Source organism: Giraffa tippelskirchi, chromosome X, assembly GCF_054371585.1.
Source record: "Giraffa tippelskirchi isolate mGirTip1 chromosome X, T2T-mGirTip1v1.2.pri, whole genome shotgun sequence".
NCBI classification, from domain to species: domain Eukaryota; kingdom Metazoa; phylum Chordata; class Mammalia; order Artiodactyla; family Giraffidae; genus Giraffa; species Giraffa tippelskirchi.
In genome coordinates, this window is record NC_137289.1 from 41,329,927 (window position 1) to 41,350,476 (window position 20,550).

General features: G+C 37.2%; 1 protein-coding gene across 2 annotated transcripts in view; it reads right to left on the reverse strand.

Annotated features, from left to right (window-relative positions):
- The window catches only part of LOC145537087 (plastin-3-like), a 37,410-nt gene that overhangs the window by 8,498 nt on the left and 8,362 nt on the right, over nt 1–20,550 (reverse strand). For both annotated transcript variants that reach the window (XM_081567695.1, XM_081567694.1), the window contains 4 exons: nt 12,815–12,896; nt 11,875–12,040; nt 9,825–9,967; nt 2,127–2,222 (listed from right to left, as the gene is read on the reverse strand). In XM_081567695.1, coding sequence (XP_081423821.1) covers nt 2,127–2,222; nt 9,825–9,967; nt 11,875–12,040; nt 12,815–12,892 — 483 coding nt within the window. In that variant the 5' untranslated portion in view covers nt 12,893–12,896. The remainder of the gene's footprint in view (nt 1–2,126; nt 2,223–9,824; nt 9,968–11,874; nt 12,041–12,814; nt 12,897–20,550) is intronic.

Sequence of the window (20,550 nt, forward strand, 5' to 3'; positions counted from 1 at the left end):
CCAAAACTATAAATAAAAAACTAGATATAAAACCCCAACTATAAACCCTCTAAGAGGAGACATAAGAAATGTTTGTGACCTTGTGTTAGGCTAAAATTTCTTAGATACAACATCAAAAGCATGATTTGTCAAAGAAAAAAAATGACTAAATCTGACTTTGTTCAAATTAAACAATGCCTGTTCTTGGAAAACCACTGGGACTAAGTATCTGCAAATCACATATCCAATCAAGGACTTATATCCAAAATATATAAAACACTCAAAACTTGATAAGAAAACAAACAATGCAATTAAAATGGGTAAAGTGTTTAAACAAAGATGTATAGACAGCAAATAACTACATGAAAAGATGTTCAACATCATTAGCCATTAGGGAAATGCAAATTAAAATCACAATGAGACACCTCTACCACTGCCAAAATTCTTAATGTTTAAACTAACCACATTAAAGTGTCAGTGAGCATGTGGATGAACTGGAACTTTCATGTGCTACTGGTAGCAATGTGCAATGGTACAACCATTTTGGAAAACAACTTGGCGGCTGCTTAGAAAAGTTAAACGCACATATACCATTACCCAGCCATTCTACTCCTAGGTATTTACCAAAGATAAATGAATGCATAAACTCACACAAAGACTTGTATATGAATGTTCAGAGCAGCTGTATTTGTAATAGCCTCAAACTTGAAACAATCCAAATGTTCATTGGGGTGAATGGATAACAAATTATAGCATATCCATTCACTGAAATATTATTCAGCAATAAAAAGGAATGAATTTCTGATTTATGTAACAACACAGATGAATCTCAAAATAATAACGCTGAAAGAAGCTTGATTAAAAAAAGGGCACCTATTATATGATTCCATAAAATTCTCAAAAATTCAAACTACATTGAAAGAAAGCAAATCAGTGGTTGCCTGGGATGGTGGAGTATGGAGGCAGAGAGGAATCACAAAGGATCATGAGGAAACTGGATGTTATGATGGAGATACATATCCCTAAAGAAGGTATAAGACTGACAAAGATAAAGGACACTGAAAAACAAAGGAAAAGCATGATGAAAGGCTCAACAGTAAAATGAATGTGTGGACAGAGCAGTAGGAAATTGCCCTGGCTAGAAGAAATGGAGCAAGATGGTGTAGCAGGGCTTCACGTGCACAGCAGAACATTTCAGATTGAACTCTTAAGTCAACGGGGAATCCTTAAAGGATTCTGAGGAGGACAGAGACAGCGAAGGGAGTGCTTTAAGATCAACCAGGGAGAAGTGACTAGAGAAGAGCTGTATCATAATCAGAATCAGTACACTGGTGTTATCTACCCAGGCATAAGATCACCTGGCTAGCCATCCCAGATAGCTTCCTTCATGCACAGGAGGGCCCCTCATTTGTGCCAAGAGGGACCTGAACTGAAGAATTTCAGATTTAAAAACAGACAGAAATGTAAGTACTACAAGTCAGTGACAAATTCAGTTCTGATAAGGGCTGCATAAAATGTTTAGCAAGTGTAATCCACTCAATCCTGAAGTGGATATGAAATATGCTAGAAATGTGCATTTTTTAAAAATCAGTAGAATCCATTCCATATCTAATGAATACAAAGAACAACAGGATCCTAGAAAGTTGAGACTCAATAGTCTAGGCCAACTTGTTACTTCATGTATGAACAAAGGAACTCGTCCAAGGTCATTGAGCAAATAAGTGATGTAACAAGGGAACATGGTCTGTGACAGTAATTCACCAAATTGGATTTGAGAGATCAGGAGTTTGTAAACACATTCACATTACTCTCAACATAAGAATATGTTTTCATTAAATCTATCATTGTGATTATAATCCAAACACTCAGAAAAGGTTAGCCTCTAGTGCTTATTTCCCCACACTTACTCTGAATATTTTATGCCATCCATAAAAACCAACAACACCATAACTACAGAACTCACCAATAAACTATTAATATAAATCAAAGCTGGTCTTTCTGTCTATAAATTACATCTACAGTAATAAAATTTAAGATAATACTTAAAACTGCCAACATCACAACATGCAATTATAAGCATTCTTGTTATCTATAAGAAATTGACAATTTTGTAAGCTTGTAGAATTCACAAGAACATCTATACTTACATTGAAACCCGACATGTTAATATCTATCCGTGGTTCACCTTCCTTTTGTCCTTTTGGTGCGATTTGATTGAGAAGATGAAAATAGGCTTTGGAATCCTAAAAATGAATTGCAAATGTCAGTGAGATCACATTTACAAAGAATGAATGTATCCTATTGTCCCATGTGTGGAAGGATATTTGCATTGGATTTTGTAAGAATGTGACACAAATCTCTATCTTCTTATTTAACAGTTCCTTTTCCCAGAAAAGTCCACCTATCTGGCCTTATGTCTGCCTTGAATATGGATGAACTGGATTTTGTCATGACTTTACAATTTATTGAAATCATCAATATAATAATGCTAGAAAACATATAACTAGTTCTGTACCTTCACTGAGTTACTGAAGTCAATAAGCTTGACAGATAAAACAAGCACGAGAAACAAGTAGGATAGGAGAAATCCAGGAAGCATAGGGAAAGAGAAAATAAACAGGTTATATCATTACAAAGCATAATATGTATATACCATAACCTATGGAGAAGAGATTAGTTGTGTTAACAATGCATTAAATTATAAATTGAAATGACAAAAATTTTTAAATGATTTCTACTTGAGGTGGTGAAATAACAGTAAACCCTTAATCATCTGAATATATTTAACCAAATGAGCTTCTCTTTGTTTTAAGCCCTTGACCTCTTTCAACACTGGAACACTTTTACTTGGAATACCAATACCTAAAACAAAATGGTATTGCTCATATGGGATGTGGGCTGGGTGAATTCAGGCTGTGTGGATGCTACACAGAACAAAACCTGAAAACCACTATATTAGTGTAAACATTTAATGAGGGTCTCCAACACACATGTCAAGTACAATTCTGCCTCTCTGGAATACCAGAGGACAGGAACTGGAGTGAAGTTTCTTTATCATGTTGAGGCAGGACATACATGGGCCCCAGGCTGAAGTTTCTCCCTGTGGACAGAAACTCCATAATAGTAATAGCAGAAACTCCATAAAAGCTGGATGATGGAGCAGGCTGGGCCCTGTCCAGATAAGAGATAGAAGAGGTAGCATCACGGTGATTTTGGGTAGCCTCAGTCCACAGTGCCTTGAAGCAGGGCTTTGGTTCCCAGCCAGAAATTGAGGTGTTGCCCCCTTCCTTTTGACCTCCATTGAGCCTTCCTGTGCCTGTGTAGTCAGAAAGGTATCCTTGACTTCAAGAATGAGGAATATATGGTCTTTTATTTCTTATCTGGGCAAGGCCCAGCCTCCTCCATCATCCAGTTTTTATGGAGTTTCTTCTATTATAGAATTTCTGTCCACAGGGGAGAAACTCTTCAGTCTGGACCCATGTATCTCCTGTCTCAAGCTCATAGTAAGTGATGTCAACCTACCCATAGGCCTCTTCACTAGAATCCATCTTGGCTAAGAGATACACATGCACACATGGGAGGATCCTGAGATAAACCAAACACGGACTCAGAACCAGACAAAGCAAGATGACTGGCAAAGGGAAACCCAGAAGAAATGCTCCATGAAAGTGACTTCAACCACCACGAGGGTGCAACTGTCTCTCTGAGCCCACCCATGTGAGTCTATTCACATATACGTTTTCCTCCTAATAAACACTTGTTTTACTTGTCTCAGTCTCTATGTGGAAATTCATTTCTACACAGCTGATGGGCCAGGGCCTTGGTCCCACTGGTCCCTCGTGGTCTAGTGGCTAAGATTCAGTTCTCTCACGGCTGTAGCCTGACCTCAATCTCTGGCTGGGAACAGAATCCCTGCCTCAAGCTGCTATAGGCCGAGGCCACCTGAGATCAATGTTACATCTGAAGATCACCTTCCCAGCTTTGGTAGTTTTCTATTACTGGGCCTTGACAGTCCAAACAGATTATAAAGGAATGTTTCTCATGGTAACTCCTATGGATTGTGTACACCCTAATCCCCCAGGGAAGTTGCTGAATATGGAGATGGCCAGATGTAAGCTCTGACCTGCTAAGTACAGAGCTCTGGGAGAGGCCTAGAAAGCTGTATCTTCAATGAGCCAACTATGTACGTTTGATACACTTGTCAGAAATTATTCTAAGAATGGGGAGAATCAGGTGAGAGTGAAAGCCACTGCAGAGAAATTCATGGAACGCAAACCCAGATCTTACATTAGTGGCACAGAGGTTATCTCCTAAGGAGTAGGGCATTACAGTTGTGAAAGTGCTTTCACTTACAACTATCTACTAAGGGTGCAGAAATAATTTGTATGTGCCTTCTCCCTATGCACTTGAGAAAGACAGGTGAAGAGTAAACCCCAAAGAGTCTGTAACTTACTACCCCAAAAAGGGGCTTTAGGTGAAAATTTGAATGTGAACATAAATTGGAACTTCCTTTTCACATTACCCAGAAATCCTCTGCTTTTTAAAACTATTAAAAGCAGAATATTTTTTTAAAAAAATATCAAAGGAGAATTTTTTACAATATTCATTTAAAAATAAGATTCCCTTTCCAAAACAGCAGAATACACTTTTTTCTCAAGTGTACACGGAACACTCTCCAGGACAGATCACATCTTCAATCACAATCATCAGGAAATTTAAGAAAACTGAAATTGTATCAAGCATTTTCTCTGAACCACAATGCTATGAGACTAGATATGAATTACAGGAAAAAAAAAAAAAAACACAAACACATGGAAGCTAAACAACCTGCTTCTAAATAACCAACAGGTACTGAAGGCATCAAAAAGGAAATTAAAAATACCTAGAAATAAATGACAATGAAAACATGACAACCCAAAACCTATGGGACGCAGCAAAAGAGGGAAGTTTATAGCAATACGAGCCTACCTCAAGAAATGAGAAAAACATCATAAACAACCAGACTTTATGCCAAAGCAAATAGAAAAAGAAGAACAAAAAAAAAAAAACCCCTGAAGTTAGTAGAAGGACAGAAATCGTAAAGATATAAATGAAAAATACATGAAGGAAACAATAGCAAAGATCAATAAAACTAAAAGCTGGTTCTTTGAGAATATAAAATTGACAACCCACTAGCCAGACTCGTCAAGGAAAAAAGGGAGAAGACTCAAATCAATAAAACTAGAAACAAAAAAGAAGTTACTACAGAACGCAGAAATACAAAGGATCATAAAAGACTACTGTGAGCAACCATATGCCAATAAAATGAACAACCTGGAAATGGATAAGTTCTTAGAAAAGTACAACCTTCCAAAACTGAAACAGGAAGAATTAGAAATCACAAACGGACCAATCACAAGCACCAACATTGAAACTGTGATTTAAAAATCTTTCAGCAAACAAAGGCCCAGGGCCAGATGGCTTCACAGGTGAATTCTACCAAAAGTTTAAAGAAGAGCTAACACCTATCATGCTCAAATTCTTCCAGAAAATTGCAGAGGAAGGAGAACTCCCAAACTCATTCTATGAGGCCACCATCACCTTGAGAGCAAAACCAGACAAAGATACCACCAAAAAAGAAAATTACAGGCTAATATCATTGATGAATATAGATGCAAAAATCCTCAACAAAATTTTAGCAACCAGAATCCAACAGCACATTAATGGATCATACACCATAAGCAAGGGTGATTTATCCCAGGGATGCAAGGATTCTTCAACATATGCAAATCAATCAATGTGATTGACCATATCAATAAACTGAAAGATAAAAGTCATACGATCATATAAATAGATGCAGAGAAAGCTTTTGACAAAATATAATACCCATTCATGATAAAAACACTCCAAAAAGTAGGCACAGAAGGAACCTACCTCAACATAATAAAGGCCATATACGACAAACCCACAGCAAGCATTATTCTCAATAGCGAAAAACTGAAAGCATTTCTTCTAAGATTAGGAACAAGACAATGGTGCCCACTCTTGCCACTATTATTCAATCTAGATTTGGAAGTCCTAGCCATGGCAATCAGAGAAGAAAGAAAAAGAAACAAAAGGAATCCAGATTGGAAAACAAGAAGTAAAACTCTATTTGCAGATGACATGATAACATAGAAAACCATAAAGATTCCACCAGAAAATTACCAGAATTAATCAATGAATATGGTATAGTTGTAGGATATAAAATTAATACAGAGAAATCCCTTGCATTCCTATACACTAACAATGACAAATCAGAAAGGGATGTTAAGGAAACAATTCCATTCACCATTGCAACAAAAAGAATAAAATACCTAGGAATAAACCTACCTAAAGGGACAAAAGACCTGTATGCAGAAAACTGTGAGACACTGATGAAACAAATCAAATATGACACAAACAGATGGAGAAATATACCATGTTCTTGGATTGGGAGAAATATTGTGAAAATGACTATACTACTCAAAGCAATCTACAGATTCAATGTAATCCCTATCAAACTACCAATAATATTTTTCACAGAAATAGAACCAAAATAAGTTGCAACTTTTTTTTTTCAAAATAAGTTACAACTTTAATGGAAACACAAAAGACCCTGAAAAGCCAAAGCAATCTTGACAAAGAAAATCAGAGCTGCAGGAATCAACATTCCTGACTTCAGACTATACTACAGATCTACAGTCATCAAGACAGTATGGTACTGGCACAAAAACAGAAACATAGACCAATGGAACAAGATAGAAAGTCCAGAGATAAGCTTATACACACCTATGGGTACCTTATCTTTGACAAAAGAGGCAACAATATACAACGGAGAAAAGACAGCCTCTTCAATAGGTAGTGCTGGGGAAACAGGACAGCTACAAAAGAATGAAACTAGAACACTTCCTAACACCATACACAAAAATAAACTCAAAATGGATTAAAGACTTAAATATCAGGTCAGAAACTATAAAGCTTAGAAGAAAACATAGGCAGCATGCTCCTTGATATAAATCACAGCAAGATCCTCTGTGACCCACCTCCTAGAGTAATGAAAATAAAAACAAAAAAAAACCTAATAGACCTAATTAAACTTAAAAGCTTTTGCACAGCAAAGGAAACAATAAACACGATTAAAAGATAACCCTCAGAAAGGGAGAAAATAATTGCAAATGAAACAACTGACAAAGGATTAATCTCCAGAATATATAAGTAGCTCATATAGCTCAATATTAGGAAAACAAACAGCGCATTCAAAAAATGGGCAAAAGACCTAAACAGACATTTCTCCAAAGAAGACATACAGATGGCCAAGAAACACATGAAAAGATGCTCAACATCATTAATCCTTAGAGAAATTCAAATCAAAACTACAATGAGCTATCACCTCACACCATTCAGAATAGCCATCATCAAAAATTCTACAAACAATAAATGCTGGAAAGGATGTAAAGAAAAGCAAACCCTCCTATACTGTTGGTGGAATGTAAACTGATACAGCCATTATGGAGAACAGTATGGAGATTCCTTAAAAAACCAGGAATAAATACCATATGACCCAGCAACCTCACTACTGGGCATATACCCTGAAAAGGATCCATGTACCCCAATATTCACGTGTGCTTAGTCACTCAGTCGTGTCTGACTCTTGCGACTGCATAGACGGTATCCTGCCAGGCTCCTCTATCCATGGGATTCTCCAGACAAGAATACTGGAGTGGGTTGCCATTTCCTTCTCCAGGGGATCGTCCCAACCCAGTGACTGAACCTAGGTCTCCTGCATTGCAGTCAGACTCTACCGACTGAGCTACGAGGGAAGCCGAACATTCATAGCAGCAGTATTTACAACAGCCATGACATGGGAGCAACCTACATGTTCATCAACAGATGAATGGATAAAGAAGATGTGGTATATATACACCATGGAATATTACTCAGCCATAAAAAAGAACGAATTTGAGTCAGTTCTAGTGAGATGGATGAACCTAGAGCCTGTTAAAGAGAGTGAAGTCAGTCAGAAAGAGAGAAACAAATATAGTAGATTAATACATATATATGGAATCTAGAAAAATGACACTGATGAACCTATTTACAGGGAAGGAATGGAGACATAGATACAGAGAATGGACTTGTGGACACAGTGGGGGAGGGAAAGAGTGGGACGAATGGAGAGAGTAGCATCTATATATATATATATATACACACACACACACACACACACACACACACACACACACACACACACACTATGGAGTGTAAGATGGATAGCTGGTGAGAAGTTGCAGTGTAGCACAGGGAGCCCAGTCTGGTGCTCTGTGATGATCTGGAGGGATGAGATGGGGAGAGGGGTAGGAGGCCAGAGAGGGAGGGGAATGTATGGCTGATTTGCGTTGTGGTATGGCAGAAACAAATATAACATTGTAACATTTTAAAAAATATATTTAAATTTAAAAAATAGGGGCAGGGTTGAGGTAAGAAATACAAACATACATAAGAGTATATAACTACCCCCAAGAACTGAATGCCTGAAGGAGGGAGCACATGACAGAAGAGGAGCCAAATAAGAAAGGGAATGGGGAATCCTGAGGCCCTTTCTCTCTAGGCCTTTACTAACACAGATCCACTGAGGCCTGGGAAAGGCAGTTAGGAACAGAAGTCATGACTGCCGATCTTTTCGTACAGCATGTTGAACAGTAGGCAGAATAGAAAATGTTAGCACTGTAATATTTAAACCCCTTTCCACAAAATGAAAGCTAGACTTAGTGCTGGTGCTCTTACTTGGCTCAGTCTCTCTACTGAAATCTACCATCAGGGCCTAGAGGCAACAAGGTTGGGTGATAAACTCATAGGATTTTCCCTCCTTTAAGCTGACCTGAAGTCTCCATGTTATTATGTCCCTGTCAAGTATTTAACTAAACGGTTAAGGCTGTATATTGTCACCCTGCTTATTTAACTTATATGCAGAGGACATCATGAGAAACGATGGGCTGGAGGAAGCACAAGCTGGAATCAAGATTGCTGGGAGAAATATCAATAACTTCAGATATGCAGATGATACCACCCTTATGGCAGAAAGCGAAAAACTAAAGATCCTCTTGATGAAAGTGAAAGAGGAGAGCGAAAAAGTTGGCTTAAAGCCCAACATTCAGAAAACTAAGATCATGGCATCTGGTTCCATCACTTCATGGGAAATAGATGGGGAAACAGTGGAAACAGTGGCTGACTTTATTTTTCTGGGCTCCAAAATCATGGCAGATGGTGATTGCAGCCATGAAATTAAAAGACGCTTACTCCTTGGAAAGAAAGTTATGACCAACCTAGACAGCATATTATAAAGCAGAGACATCGCTTTGTCAACAAAGGTCCGTCTAGTCAAGGCTATGGTTTTTCCAGTGGTCATGTATGGATGTGAGAGTTGGACTATAAAGAAAGCTGAGTGCAGAAGAATTGATGCTTTTAAACTGTGGTGTTGGAGAAGACTCTTGAGAGTCCCTTGACTGCAAGGAGATCCAACCAGTCCATCCTAAAGGAGATCAGTCCTGGGTGTTCATTGGAAGGACTGATGTTGAAGCTGAAACTCCAATACTTTGGCCACCTGATGCAAGGAGTTAACTCATTGGAAAAGACCCTGATGCTGGGAAAGATTGAGGGCAGGAAGAGAAGGGGACGACAGAGGATGAGATGGTTGGATGGCTTCACCGACTGAATGGACATGGGTTTGGGTGGATTCTGGGAGTTGGTGATGGACAGGGAGGCCTGGCGTGCTGCGGCTCATGGGGTCACAAGGAGTCGGACACAACTGAGCAGCTGAACTGAACTGAAGTATTTAACTAAACAGTTACCTTGATGTCAGCACTAAAATTGTTGATTTTCTGCCAGCCTGAGTTTTCCAAATGAAAATTTGCCCATCTAAGCAGAAGCTCTTCTGGAGATAATTTCATAAGCTCCTCCAAAGTCTCACCATCTCGAAGTAAAGCAGCCAAGGCTACAAAGGAAAAAAAGAAAAACCCAACCGATACATTATATGGTAACAGTCATTACATGTTTATTGAGTCTTTTGACACTCTGTTAAGTAAGTAACAGAGGTACAAAAAGTACTGTGACCTAGTTCCTGGTTTTCAGGTACTCACAGTCTAATAATAAAGATAAATGAAAGTATATAATGAGTTATAAGATGATACAGATAGAAACACTTAATTATAAGAATACACAGCATTACATATTTTAACATCTTGATTATTCATCACATTCCAAATACCAAGTAAGTTCTAGCTTTAAGTTGAACATTGTTACATTATGTCATATATTTACATAAACTATTCTTAAATAATATTAAAATCAGAGGCTTGGGGGAGTATGTTTAAAACTTTGGAGCCTTTTGATTTAAAGAGTATTCAAACCCTATGGTATTTATATTTAAGCATAACTAACTCTTGAAATGTTACACCTGGTTTTTTAAATTAATTTAATTGGAGGCTAATTACTTTACAATATTGTAGTGGCTTTTGCCATACCTGTTTTTAAAGAAAAAGAATTCAACTTTACATTGTCTATAGCACCTAATATGTAAAGGTTCCTCAACACTTTTTTGTTATTGAATTAAATGTGCAGAAGAAGCCAAGGGTTTTTGGTTAAATATCCCCAGAGATAAGAGGTAGAAGCTTGGGCATCTGCACAGAGAATTGTCTAAATTTAGGTACTGTTTTTATGGAGAAGTTGTATAGTCCTTATGCAATAATTCCCTCCCATAGGATAAAAGGAGATTTACACTGAACAAGAAGACTAAAACTGCCTGACTTCCAAAGAGGTCTAAGTAATATCTCTAATGGGCAAACTTCATCTTTCATAGACTCCACTTCACACCATGTCACTCTGGCACTGAGGGATTTAAGTAAAGGCAGAGGCAACATTGTCACTTGTACAGAAACCTCCTCATGCTCTCCATCTCCAAGTCAAAAGGCTGGAAAGGATTAAACAGCCTGACCTCCCTGCACCTGAGACCTTGTCAGAGATAAATCATTTGACTTATTACACGAGCCAATGTAGTTTAATTTTGTTGTCTTCCTTTCCTTGTTCAATGGACTTTAACTCTAACAAGATAAACACTGCTCTGAAGAGGCTAGCAACTAGAAAAATTTTATTTGTTTAAATACAGCCCACTTTGAGTGGACTGAAAATTTTAAGTATCATAAAGTCTTGGATAAATGTGCAGAATAGGACTGTTGACAGGTATTGTGAGACCCTGAAATACTGAGAACTCCCAATATATATTCTTCCCCCAAAGTAACTGAAGATTGATATGGTGATTTCCGGAAAAAAACGTGAATATTTGGAGTGATGCTTAATATTTTAAACTTCAAAAGGAGAGGACAGTGTAGCACTTCCTAGGACCTTAGGACAATTGTATCACATATGCTTATACATTCTACAAGTCTATGATGTGATATCAAACCCTATGCTATAAAAACGGTGCTTCTGCTAATTCAGGAAATATGAGACCATCAAGGGCAGGTTAGAATATTTTTGAAGAGTCTTAAATCTATAATAGAATAGAAAAGGTATTAAAATTAATAGGAGATGGTGTGCCTGAGGGTGGTAATGGGGTGGGGACTATGTGAGTAGAGCAGAAAAGAACTTTGCACAAATTCCTTAAACTCTCTGGGTTTTCGTGTCTTTATTGTGAAATGAATTCTAAAGAGCCAGACAAATGTTAATTACTACTAAAGAAGAAAGTTATAATTAGGCTGTTTTCCTGAATAACACTATAACATTACCTTCTGTTAATTCTAATTATCATCTAATCACCTCAATTAGGTGAAAGCGTGACAGTCTGCATGACTAGAAAAAAATAACCAATAAACAATTTTCAAGATCATGACTGTGTTTCATTACCTTCATTCCTGCTTAATTCAATGTCAGCAAACAAACCGATCTTAATGATCTGCCACAGCAGTCCCAAAACCAGGTGAGGCTTCCCAGCCCTCAAATCCTCTGCACCAATGTTCACAACATGACATCCAATGGCAGAAGCTGAATTCAGTGCCAAGTTCAAGTTTTCCTGCAAGACAGCCAATTTATAACACTTGCTTCTTGACCTTTCTGTTTTTTTACAGTCTTTTTCTCCCTTCACTGAAATAACACTCAGTAATGACATTATGTATTAAGTTTACCCATACATGATCCACAGAAAGTAATATCCAAGCTTTGGTGTTAAAAGCATAGCTAAAACAAATCTATCCTCATTTTTATAGTCTTTTCCAGATTTCCAAGGCAAGTTAACAGCATTTTTAGTTAGCCTCGATTGAAAGATACCGACCCTAAAGGAAAAGGCTGAGTTACTAGAGTAAGTATATCCATGTGGGTTATGTGTTGAATTTTTTAAAATGCCTAAATGAGAGGTCTACTGAATACACATGAGAGTTCTAGAAGTTCTGAATCTCCTCATCCCAAGAGATGGCCTTGCATGAGGAAATACTGCTATATAACGCCCTAATACGAGATGGAAAATAAAAGCCTTCTATTCTTCAAGCATGCTAATTAACTAAGAGCTTAAACATGCTTGCTTATTTCTGTATGTTTGAACGCAAAATGTAATGAAAAGAATATAGGGCTTTGCAGTTACACCTGGATTTGAACTTTAGTTCCAGCACTATTAACCTTGGTACAGCTCTGAAATCTTTCTGCATCTCAGCTTCTATGAAATCTGGAAAATAATCCTCAACTCAGAGCTGTTGTAAGAATTAAATGAGACAATGCAAAATGCAGAGCCTTCAGTCTGTAAAACAGGTCCTCAAATAATAGTTTCATGGAAGGAGAGGAGAAGAGTGCATACCTGAATGATGAATGGTGTGAGTTTCTTCTTGTTGATTGCTCTCTCATCAATTGTATCAGGAACTGAAAAGTTGATCATTTTACTGAAACAGAAATTTTAAAATAAGTTGACTTATTTTTTAAATAATCCATAAATATTCACAAATATTTTAAGGCTTATTATAATATCTATCTCATGTAATCTGAAAAAAAAGCAATGTATGACTTTAGTCAGGTTGATCAAAAAACCATACATATAAAAATGCAAATAAAGGAAAGACCAAAGTGCTTATAGTAGTTGAATATTTCTGAGTTGGGGATTGGGGCATATTTTCTTATTTAATGTTTTGTACTTCTCACATTCTTTTAGAAGAATGAATTACTTGGATATTAAAAACTTTGTTGAGTAAGTGTTAAAAACAGATAATATCCCACATTGGAACTGAATCTCTCTGTTAGATCATATAATGTATAATTAAAATGATTTCATCTACAAAGACTGAAAATTAGTTGAGCATGAGATTCTTTCATTCACCAAATATTTATTGAGTACCTAGATGATGCACCTGGAGAAGGCAATGGCACCCCACTCCAGTACTCTTGCCTGGAAAATCCCATGGATGGAGGAGCCTGGCGGGCTGCAGTCCATGGGGTCACTGAGTCGGACACGACTGAGTGACTCCACTTTCACTTTTCACTTTCATGCCCTGGAGAAGGAAATGGCAACCCACTCCAGTACTCTTGCCTGGAGAATCCCAGGGACAGGGGAGCCTGGTGGGCTGCCGTCTATGAGGTCGCACAGAGTCGGACACGACTGACGCGACTTAGCAGTAGCAGTAGCAGATGATGCACCAGGTACCATATTTGGTGCTGAAAATACAGTGATAATATCGATAGAAAGAAAAGTTGTATTAATTAGGGCAGGATCTGACTTAGAACAACCTCATTTGGTAAAATTTGGAGTTAGACTCTAACATTTTAGATGTTTATACTACTGTCCTAAAACAAGTTATTTTGCATAGAGAAAACCGTGCTTATTTCCATGCAAAATTTAAATATTAAACAAATAGTATCATATGAGTCTCTCTATTAAAATATATGGGAAATTATTTCTTTACAGCCTATAAGTGGCAAGTAAAAGGGTATCTCACATTTTTAGAAATCATCTTTTTAAATAACCAAAATGACCGTATTGGAAAAAAACAAATTTTATATATTGTACACTGTCATCAGAAATATACCCACTGTACTGTTCTAAGTGTTCCAATATGTACTTACTCAATGCTCACAACAAATTTCTGAGCAAGCACAATAATATGGGGATCATAATGGATGGATCCTGAAATGCAAAGCAGTCAAGTACCTTTTTTTTTTAATACTTCTTCCCTACTATGGAAAAGGTCAGTTTTCATTTCAATCCCAAAGAAAGGCAATGCCAAAGAATGCTCCAACTACCGCACAATTGCACTCATCTCACACACCAGTAAAGTAATGCTCAAAATTCTCCAAGCCAGGCTTCAGCAATACGTGAACCGTGAACTTCCAGATATTTGAGCTGGTTTTAGAAAAGGCAGAGGAACCAGAGATCAAATTGCCAACATCTGCTGGATCATCGAAAAAGCAAGAGAGTTCCAGAAGAACATCTATTTCTGCTTTATTGACTATGCCAAAGCCTTTGTGTGGATCACAATAAACTGTGGAAAATTCTGAAAGAGAAGGGAACCCCAGCCCACCTGATCTGCCTCTTGAGAAATCGGTATGCAGATCAGGGAGCAACAGTTAGAACCGGACATGGAACAACAGACTGGTTCCAAATAGGAAAAGGAGTATATCAAGGCTGTATATTGTCACCCTGCTTATTTAACTTATATGCAGAGTACATCATGAGAAACGCTGGGCTGGATGAAGCACATGCTGGAATCAAGATTACCGGGAGAAATATCAATAACCTCAGATATAAAGATGACACCACCCTTATGGCACAAAGTGAAGAAGAACTAAAGAGCCTCTTAATGAAAGTGAAAGAGGAGAGTGAAAAAGTTTGCTTAAACATTCAGAGAACTCATGCCGTCTGGTACCATCACTTCATGGCAAATAGATGGGGAAAGAGTGGAAACAGTGGCAGACTTTATATTTTTGGGCTCCAAAATCACTGCAGATTGTGACTTCAGCCAGGAAATTAAAAGATGCTTACTCCTTGGAAGAAAAGCTATGACCAACCTAGACAGCATATTAAAAAGCAGAGACATTACTTTGCCAACAAAGGTCCATCTAGTCAAGGCTTTGGTTTCTCCAGGAGTCATGTATGGATGTGAGAGTTGGACTATAACGAAAGCTGAGCGTGGAAGAATTGATGCTTTTGAACTGTGGTGTTGGGGAAGACTCTTGAGAGACCCTTGGACAGCAAGAAGATCCAACCAGTCCATCCTAAAGGAGATCAGCCCTGGGTGTTCATTGGAAGGAGTGATGTTGAAGCTGGAACTCCAGTACTTTGGCCACCTGATGCGAAGATCTGACTCATTTGAAAAGACCCTGATGCTGGGAAAGATTGAAGGTGGGAGGAGAAGGGGACGGCAGAGGATGAGATGGTTGGATGGTATCACCAACTCAATGGACATGAGTTTGGGGAAACTCCGGGAGTTGGTGATGGACAGGGAGGCCTGGCGTGCTGCCGTCCAAGGGGTCGCAAAGAGTCGGACACGACTGACATTGACTGACTGAATAAACTGAACTGAACTGATGTACCCATGGGTTAGTTAGACAAACAACATCAGAACATTGCAGTTTAAGGAAGAGAGCATTTTCTTGCAGGGCCATGCAAGGAGATGGGTGGCTTATGCCTTTAACAATCCTGAACTTTCCAAACACTTTCAAGAATGCCCACTTATACAAAACTTGAGGGAGGAATGTGATTAGCTCTGACAACCTTCTTGCTGTCAGATATTCTATTCTTGAAGAAAAGTCATAGTGAGGTAACTGTGTTCCTGTAAACCTCTAGCAAAACAAATATTAGTCTCAATGCTGAAAGGTAAGATTCCAAGCTTGACTTTCACACTCCAAGGTCCTGTTTAGGAGGAGGGGCTTCCTGGGCAAGCTGATTATCCTGCCTGAGAGCATTCATCCAGCACCCAGTCTTGGTCCTCCCACCAGTGGCCAGTCACAGCTGAAGATGCAGCTCTCAGTCTCTGGGCCCTCCTCTTACCAAGGTCCCCATACCCTGCCCAGCCACCTTAAAGGAGGGAGCCAGGTGCCCAGCCCACAGTTGCCCTCAGTCTTCTCAGTCTACCCTAACTTTGGGGGGGAAGCTGGGTCTTGTAGACTCTGACCCAATCAGATTATTGCAAGCGTTGAGTCATGGAGGTGGGGATGGCAGAGGTAGGTTGCCTAGTGCTCTGAACCCTGGGCCAGGCCAGTGAGTGTCTCTAGCAAGGTCTCTGGACCTCTGCAAGACTCGGCCTTTGGCCTGTCCCCAGGCTCCACCCCTTGCTACCCAGACCAAGGCCAGAGGACCTGGAGGGCCATGGACGAAGGCTGAAATATACCTTTTACTACACTCTGCTGAGAGGCTGACTATTGGTGGACCTGGTCTTCTAACCTCTATGGTCTTTAGCTAAGGACGGCAGCTCCATGCCCATCTTGCCCCTATTACAGTATCTTCCTTGGTGAGATTATACAAACTTTGACTGAAAGTGGGTAACTTAGACCATCATGGTCTATTTCCACTAGCCCAAGATAATCACATTCTACTCTGTTTCTATAACTCAGGTAAATTAACTAACAATATCATGTGATGATATAGTTTTTATCTTCCTCTAACTGAAATATTATACTTAAAAAGCATAATGTCCCCTCAGACATATATATTGCAAATGGGGGAACCATTTATTCATTCACTGCTGGAGCTATAGTTGAATTGTTATATTTTGAAAACAATTTTTATTGGAATGGAGTTGCTTTACCATCTTATATTAGTTTCCGTTGTACATCTAAGTCAATCTATTATAGGCATACATAGATCCCTTCATTTTTGGATTGTCTTCCCATTTAGGTCACCACAGAGCACTGAGTAGAGTTCCTTCCACTTTTTTCGTTTTTGAATTCAAATTAAGTTATTTGTATTAACTGGAGGATAATTACTGTACAATATTGTGATGCTTTTTGCCATATATCAACATTAATGAGCCATAGGTATACATGTGTCCCACACATCCTTAAGCCCCACTCACCTCCCTCCCCACCCTATTCCTATGGGTTGTTCCAGAGCACTGGTTTTGAATGCCCTGCTTTATGCATATATAAACCTGAATGATGATTTTTCTGAATGATGAAATATGCAATTTTCTCTATATCACATATGAGTTATGGGTGTAGTTTTTTCTACATTAAATTTGATATCTGTATTTATGTTTGGAAATCTAGCTGTATATTTTTGGTCATGATAGATGGACTATTGTATGTTTCACATCTGGATATCTCTGCACTCTTTTCCCTACATAAATATGGAATGCTGTATTCTTCACATAGGAAAATTTGAGCACATGTTTTCCTGAATAAAGTATGGAATATTTTGCAGTTTTCTAATGAAAATCTCACTTAAGATTTTCGGACATGAAGTATATAATTCTCCATAGTCCAAATATGAAACACCGAGGCAAATTTTCATTACTGAACTAGGAAATTTGTACATCTCATAAATGATCATCTAGGTAAAGATTTTCCTACATGAAAGTTGGTATATTTCATATTTCACATAAAGAAATATGGACACAGATCTCCTTGTTTGGGGATACTCTGTATTTCACATATGAAAACATGGGTGCTGATGTTTCTACACTAAATATGTAACTCTCTATATTTCCCATTTGAAAATCTAGACACAGGTTTTCCTGCATGAAACATGCAATATGCTATATGAAAATCTGGAAAAAGGTTTTCCTGCTTAAATACTGAATGTTTTATTTTACACTTATTAAAATCTGTGTGCACATTCTGCACATGACATATGGAATTCTCTTGTGTTTCTCTTTGGAAAATATAGACATTCAGTAACCTACATTAAATATTAAATTCTCCTTAGAACTCATATTAAAATATTGGCACAGGTGTTGTGGGCCTAGGTTTTCAACTGTGAAATTATATAATTCTGTATGATTCACGTGTGGAAATCTGAGTGCAGATTTTCCTAAATGAAGTATGAAATCATGTATATCTTACAGATGATAAGTTAAGTGTAGATTTTCTGCTATATTGCTATATGGGATTCTGCATATTTCATATAAGAAAACCTTAATTATGATTTTTTGACATAGAATATGTAATTCTAATTTCACATATAGATATCTGGGAACAGATTTTCCTACTTGAACTATGACATCTCTATATTTCACATATAGAAATCAGTGTACAGATATTCACGCATCACATATGAAATTTTCCACGTTTCATATGTGGGACTCTCAGGCCAGATATTTTAGAAAATATATGGAACTCTCTATATTTCCCAAGTAAAAACAAGATGAGGAAGTTTTGAGATGAAATATGGACGTTTGTTCATTTCTCATATGAAAACCAGGGTACAGATTTTCTTACATGACATATGAAACGTGTATATTTTAGATACGAAAATTTGAGTTCAAATTTTTTACATGAATTATGGAATTTTCTATGTTTCAAATATGGAAAACTTACCTTAGATATGCTTCTATGAAATATAGAATCCCTATATTTCCTATATGACATGTGGACCCTGATTTTGCTCCATAATATGTGCAATTCGCTACATGTCATATATGAATATCTTGGTTTAGATTCTCCCACATGAAATATGGAATTCTCTGTATGTCCCTTGCAAAACATGAGGGCAGGTTAACTTGACGAACAATGGAATTCTTTATATTTCACATTTGAAAATCTAGGTGCAGATTTTCTACATGAAATATGAAATTCTGTACATTTCTTGTATTAAAGTATTAGTGCAGATTTTCCCACTTCAAATATGGAATTCTCTATATTTCATATAGGAAAGCCTGAAAGATGACTTTCCTACAGGAAATATGTAACTTTCTATATTTCATACACGAAAATATGGGTACAGAATTTTCTCCAGGAAGTATGAAATCTGTATTTCATGTCTGAAAATCTAGCTGTATATGTTTGGTCATGATATATGAAATATTGCTTGCTTCACATATGGATATATGTGCACGTATTTTCCTGCATGCATAGGGAATTCTGTATTATTCACATAGGAAAATTTGAGTATCCATTTTCCTGCTGAATCATGGAATTCTACTTTCATAAATGAATTTCTCAATTAAATTTTCTGACAAGAGATGTACAATTCTCTATCATTCAAATATGAAATTCCAGTAGCAAATATTCATTCCAGAAATACGAAATGTGTACATTTCACAAATGAAAATCTAGATAGAGCTTGTCTTACATGAGGTGTGGTACTCTTTACATTCCATATAAAAGATCTGAGCACAGATTTCCTTGATTGAAATATAGACTAATCTATATTTCACATATGAAAATATTGGCGTTGTGTGTTCTACAATATATGTATTTCTCTACATTTCACAAATGAAATGTTCAATTCTTCGTATCGCATTTATAAATATTGGCTGCACATTTTCCTACATGGTATATGGAATTCTCTGTGTTTAGCATTTGAAAATATAGACTTTCATTTTCCTACACTAAATATTAAATTCCCTAAACTTCACATATTAAAATATTAGCATGGGTTTTGTAGGCATAGTTTCTCAAATGTGAATGTGGAATTTTGTGTTTTGCATGTGGACATCACATTAGAAGTTTTCCTAAATGAAATATGGACTTCTGTATATTTTACAGGTGATAATTGGAGGAAGGGTTTTTCTGCTATATTGATACATGGGATTCTGTATTTTTCATATATGAAAATCTTATGATTTTATTACATAAATATGTAACTGTCTATATTTCACATTATACAACACTGGGAAAAACTTTACCTACATGAAATATGAAATCTCTACTTTTCACATATATTAATCAGTGAACAGATTTTCACACATGACATAAGAAATTTTTCATCTTTCATATAAGGAAATCCCATCCCAGACATTCATACAAAAAAACCCTGAAGTCTATATTTCATATATGAAAATACAGTTGCCAATTTTCCCACATGAAATGTGGAGTTCTCTCTATAGAATCACATGTGAAACCTGGACACCCATTTACCACAAAATATGAAATCTTCTATATATCATATAGGAAAATCTCTGCTCAAATTTTCCTCTAGGCAGTACTTAACATTATGTATGTCACACATGAAAAACTGGGTGCTAATTTACCCATGTACAATCCGGAATTGTGTATATTCTGGATATCAAAATCTGTGCACCAATATTACTACCTAAACTATGGAATTCGGTATATTTCACATATGAAAATCAGGGTGAAATTTTACTCAGTTAAAAATGGAATTCTCTATATTTTACATATGAAAATGTCAGTGCTGAATTTACATCATGAAATATTGAACTTTTTGTATTTCACTTTAGGAAAATCTGGATGCTGAGTTTCTTACATGAAATATGGTATTTTCTATACCTCATATATGACAATCTGGGTGGTGACTTCCTTACATTAAATATGGAAATCTCTATATTTCACAGACGAAAATCATGGCGTTGGTTTTCTTAAGATATGGAGAACCTATATGGTATTGGAGTTCTCTCTGTTTCACAAATGAAAATATGTGCACCA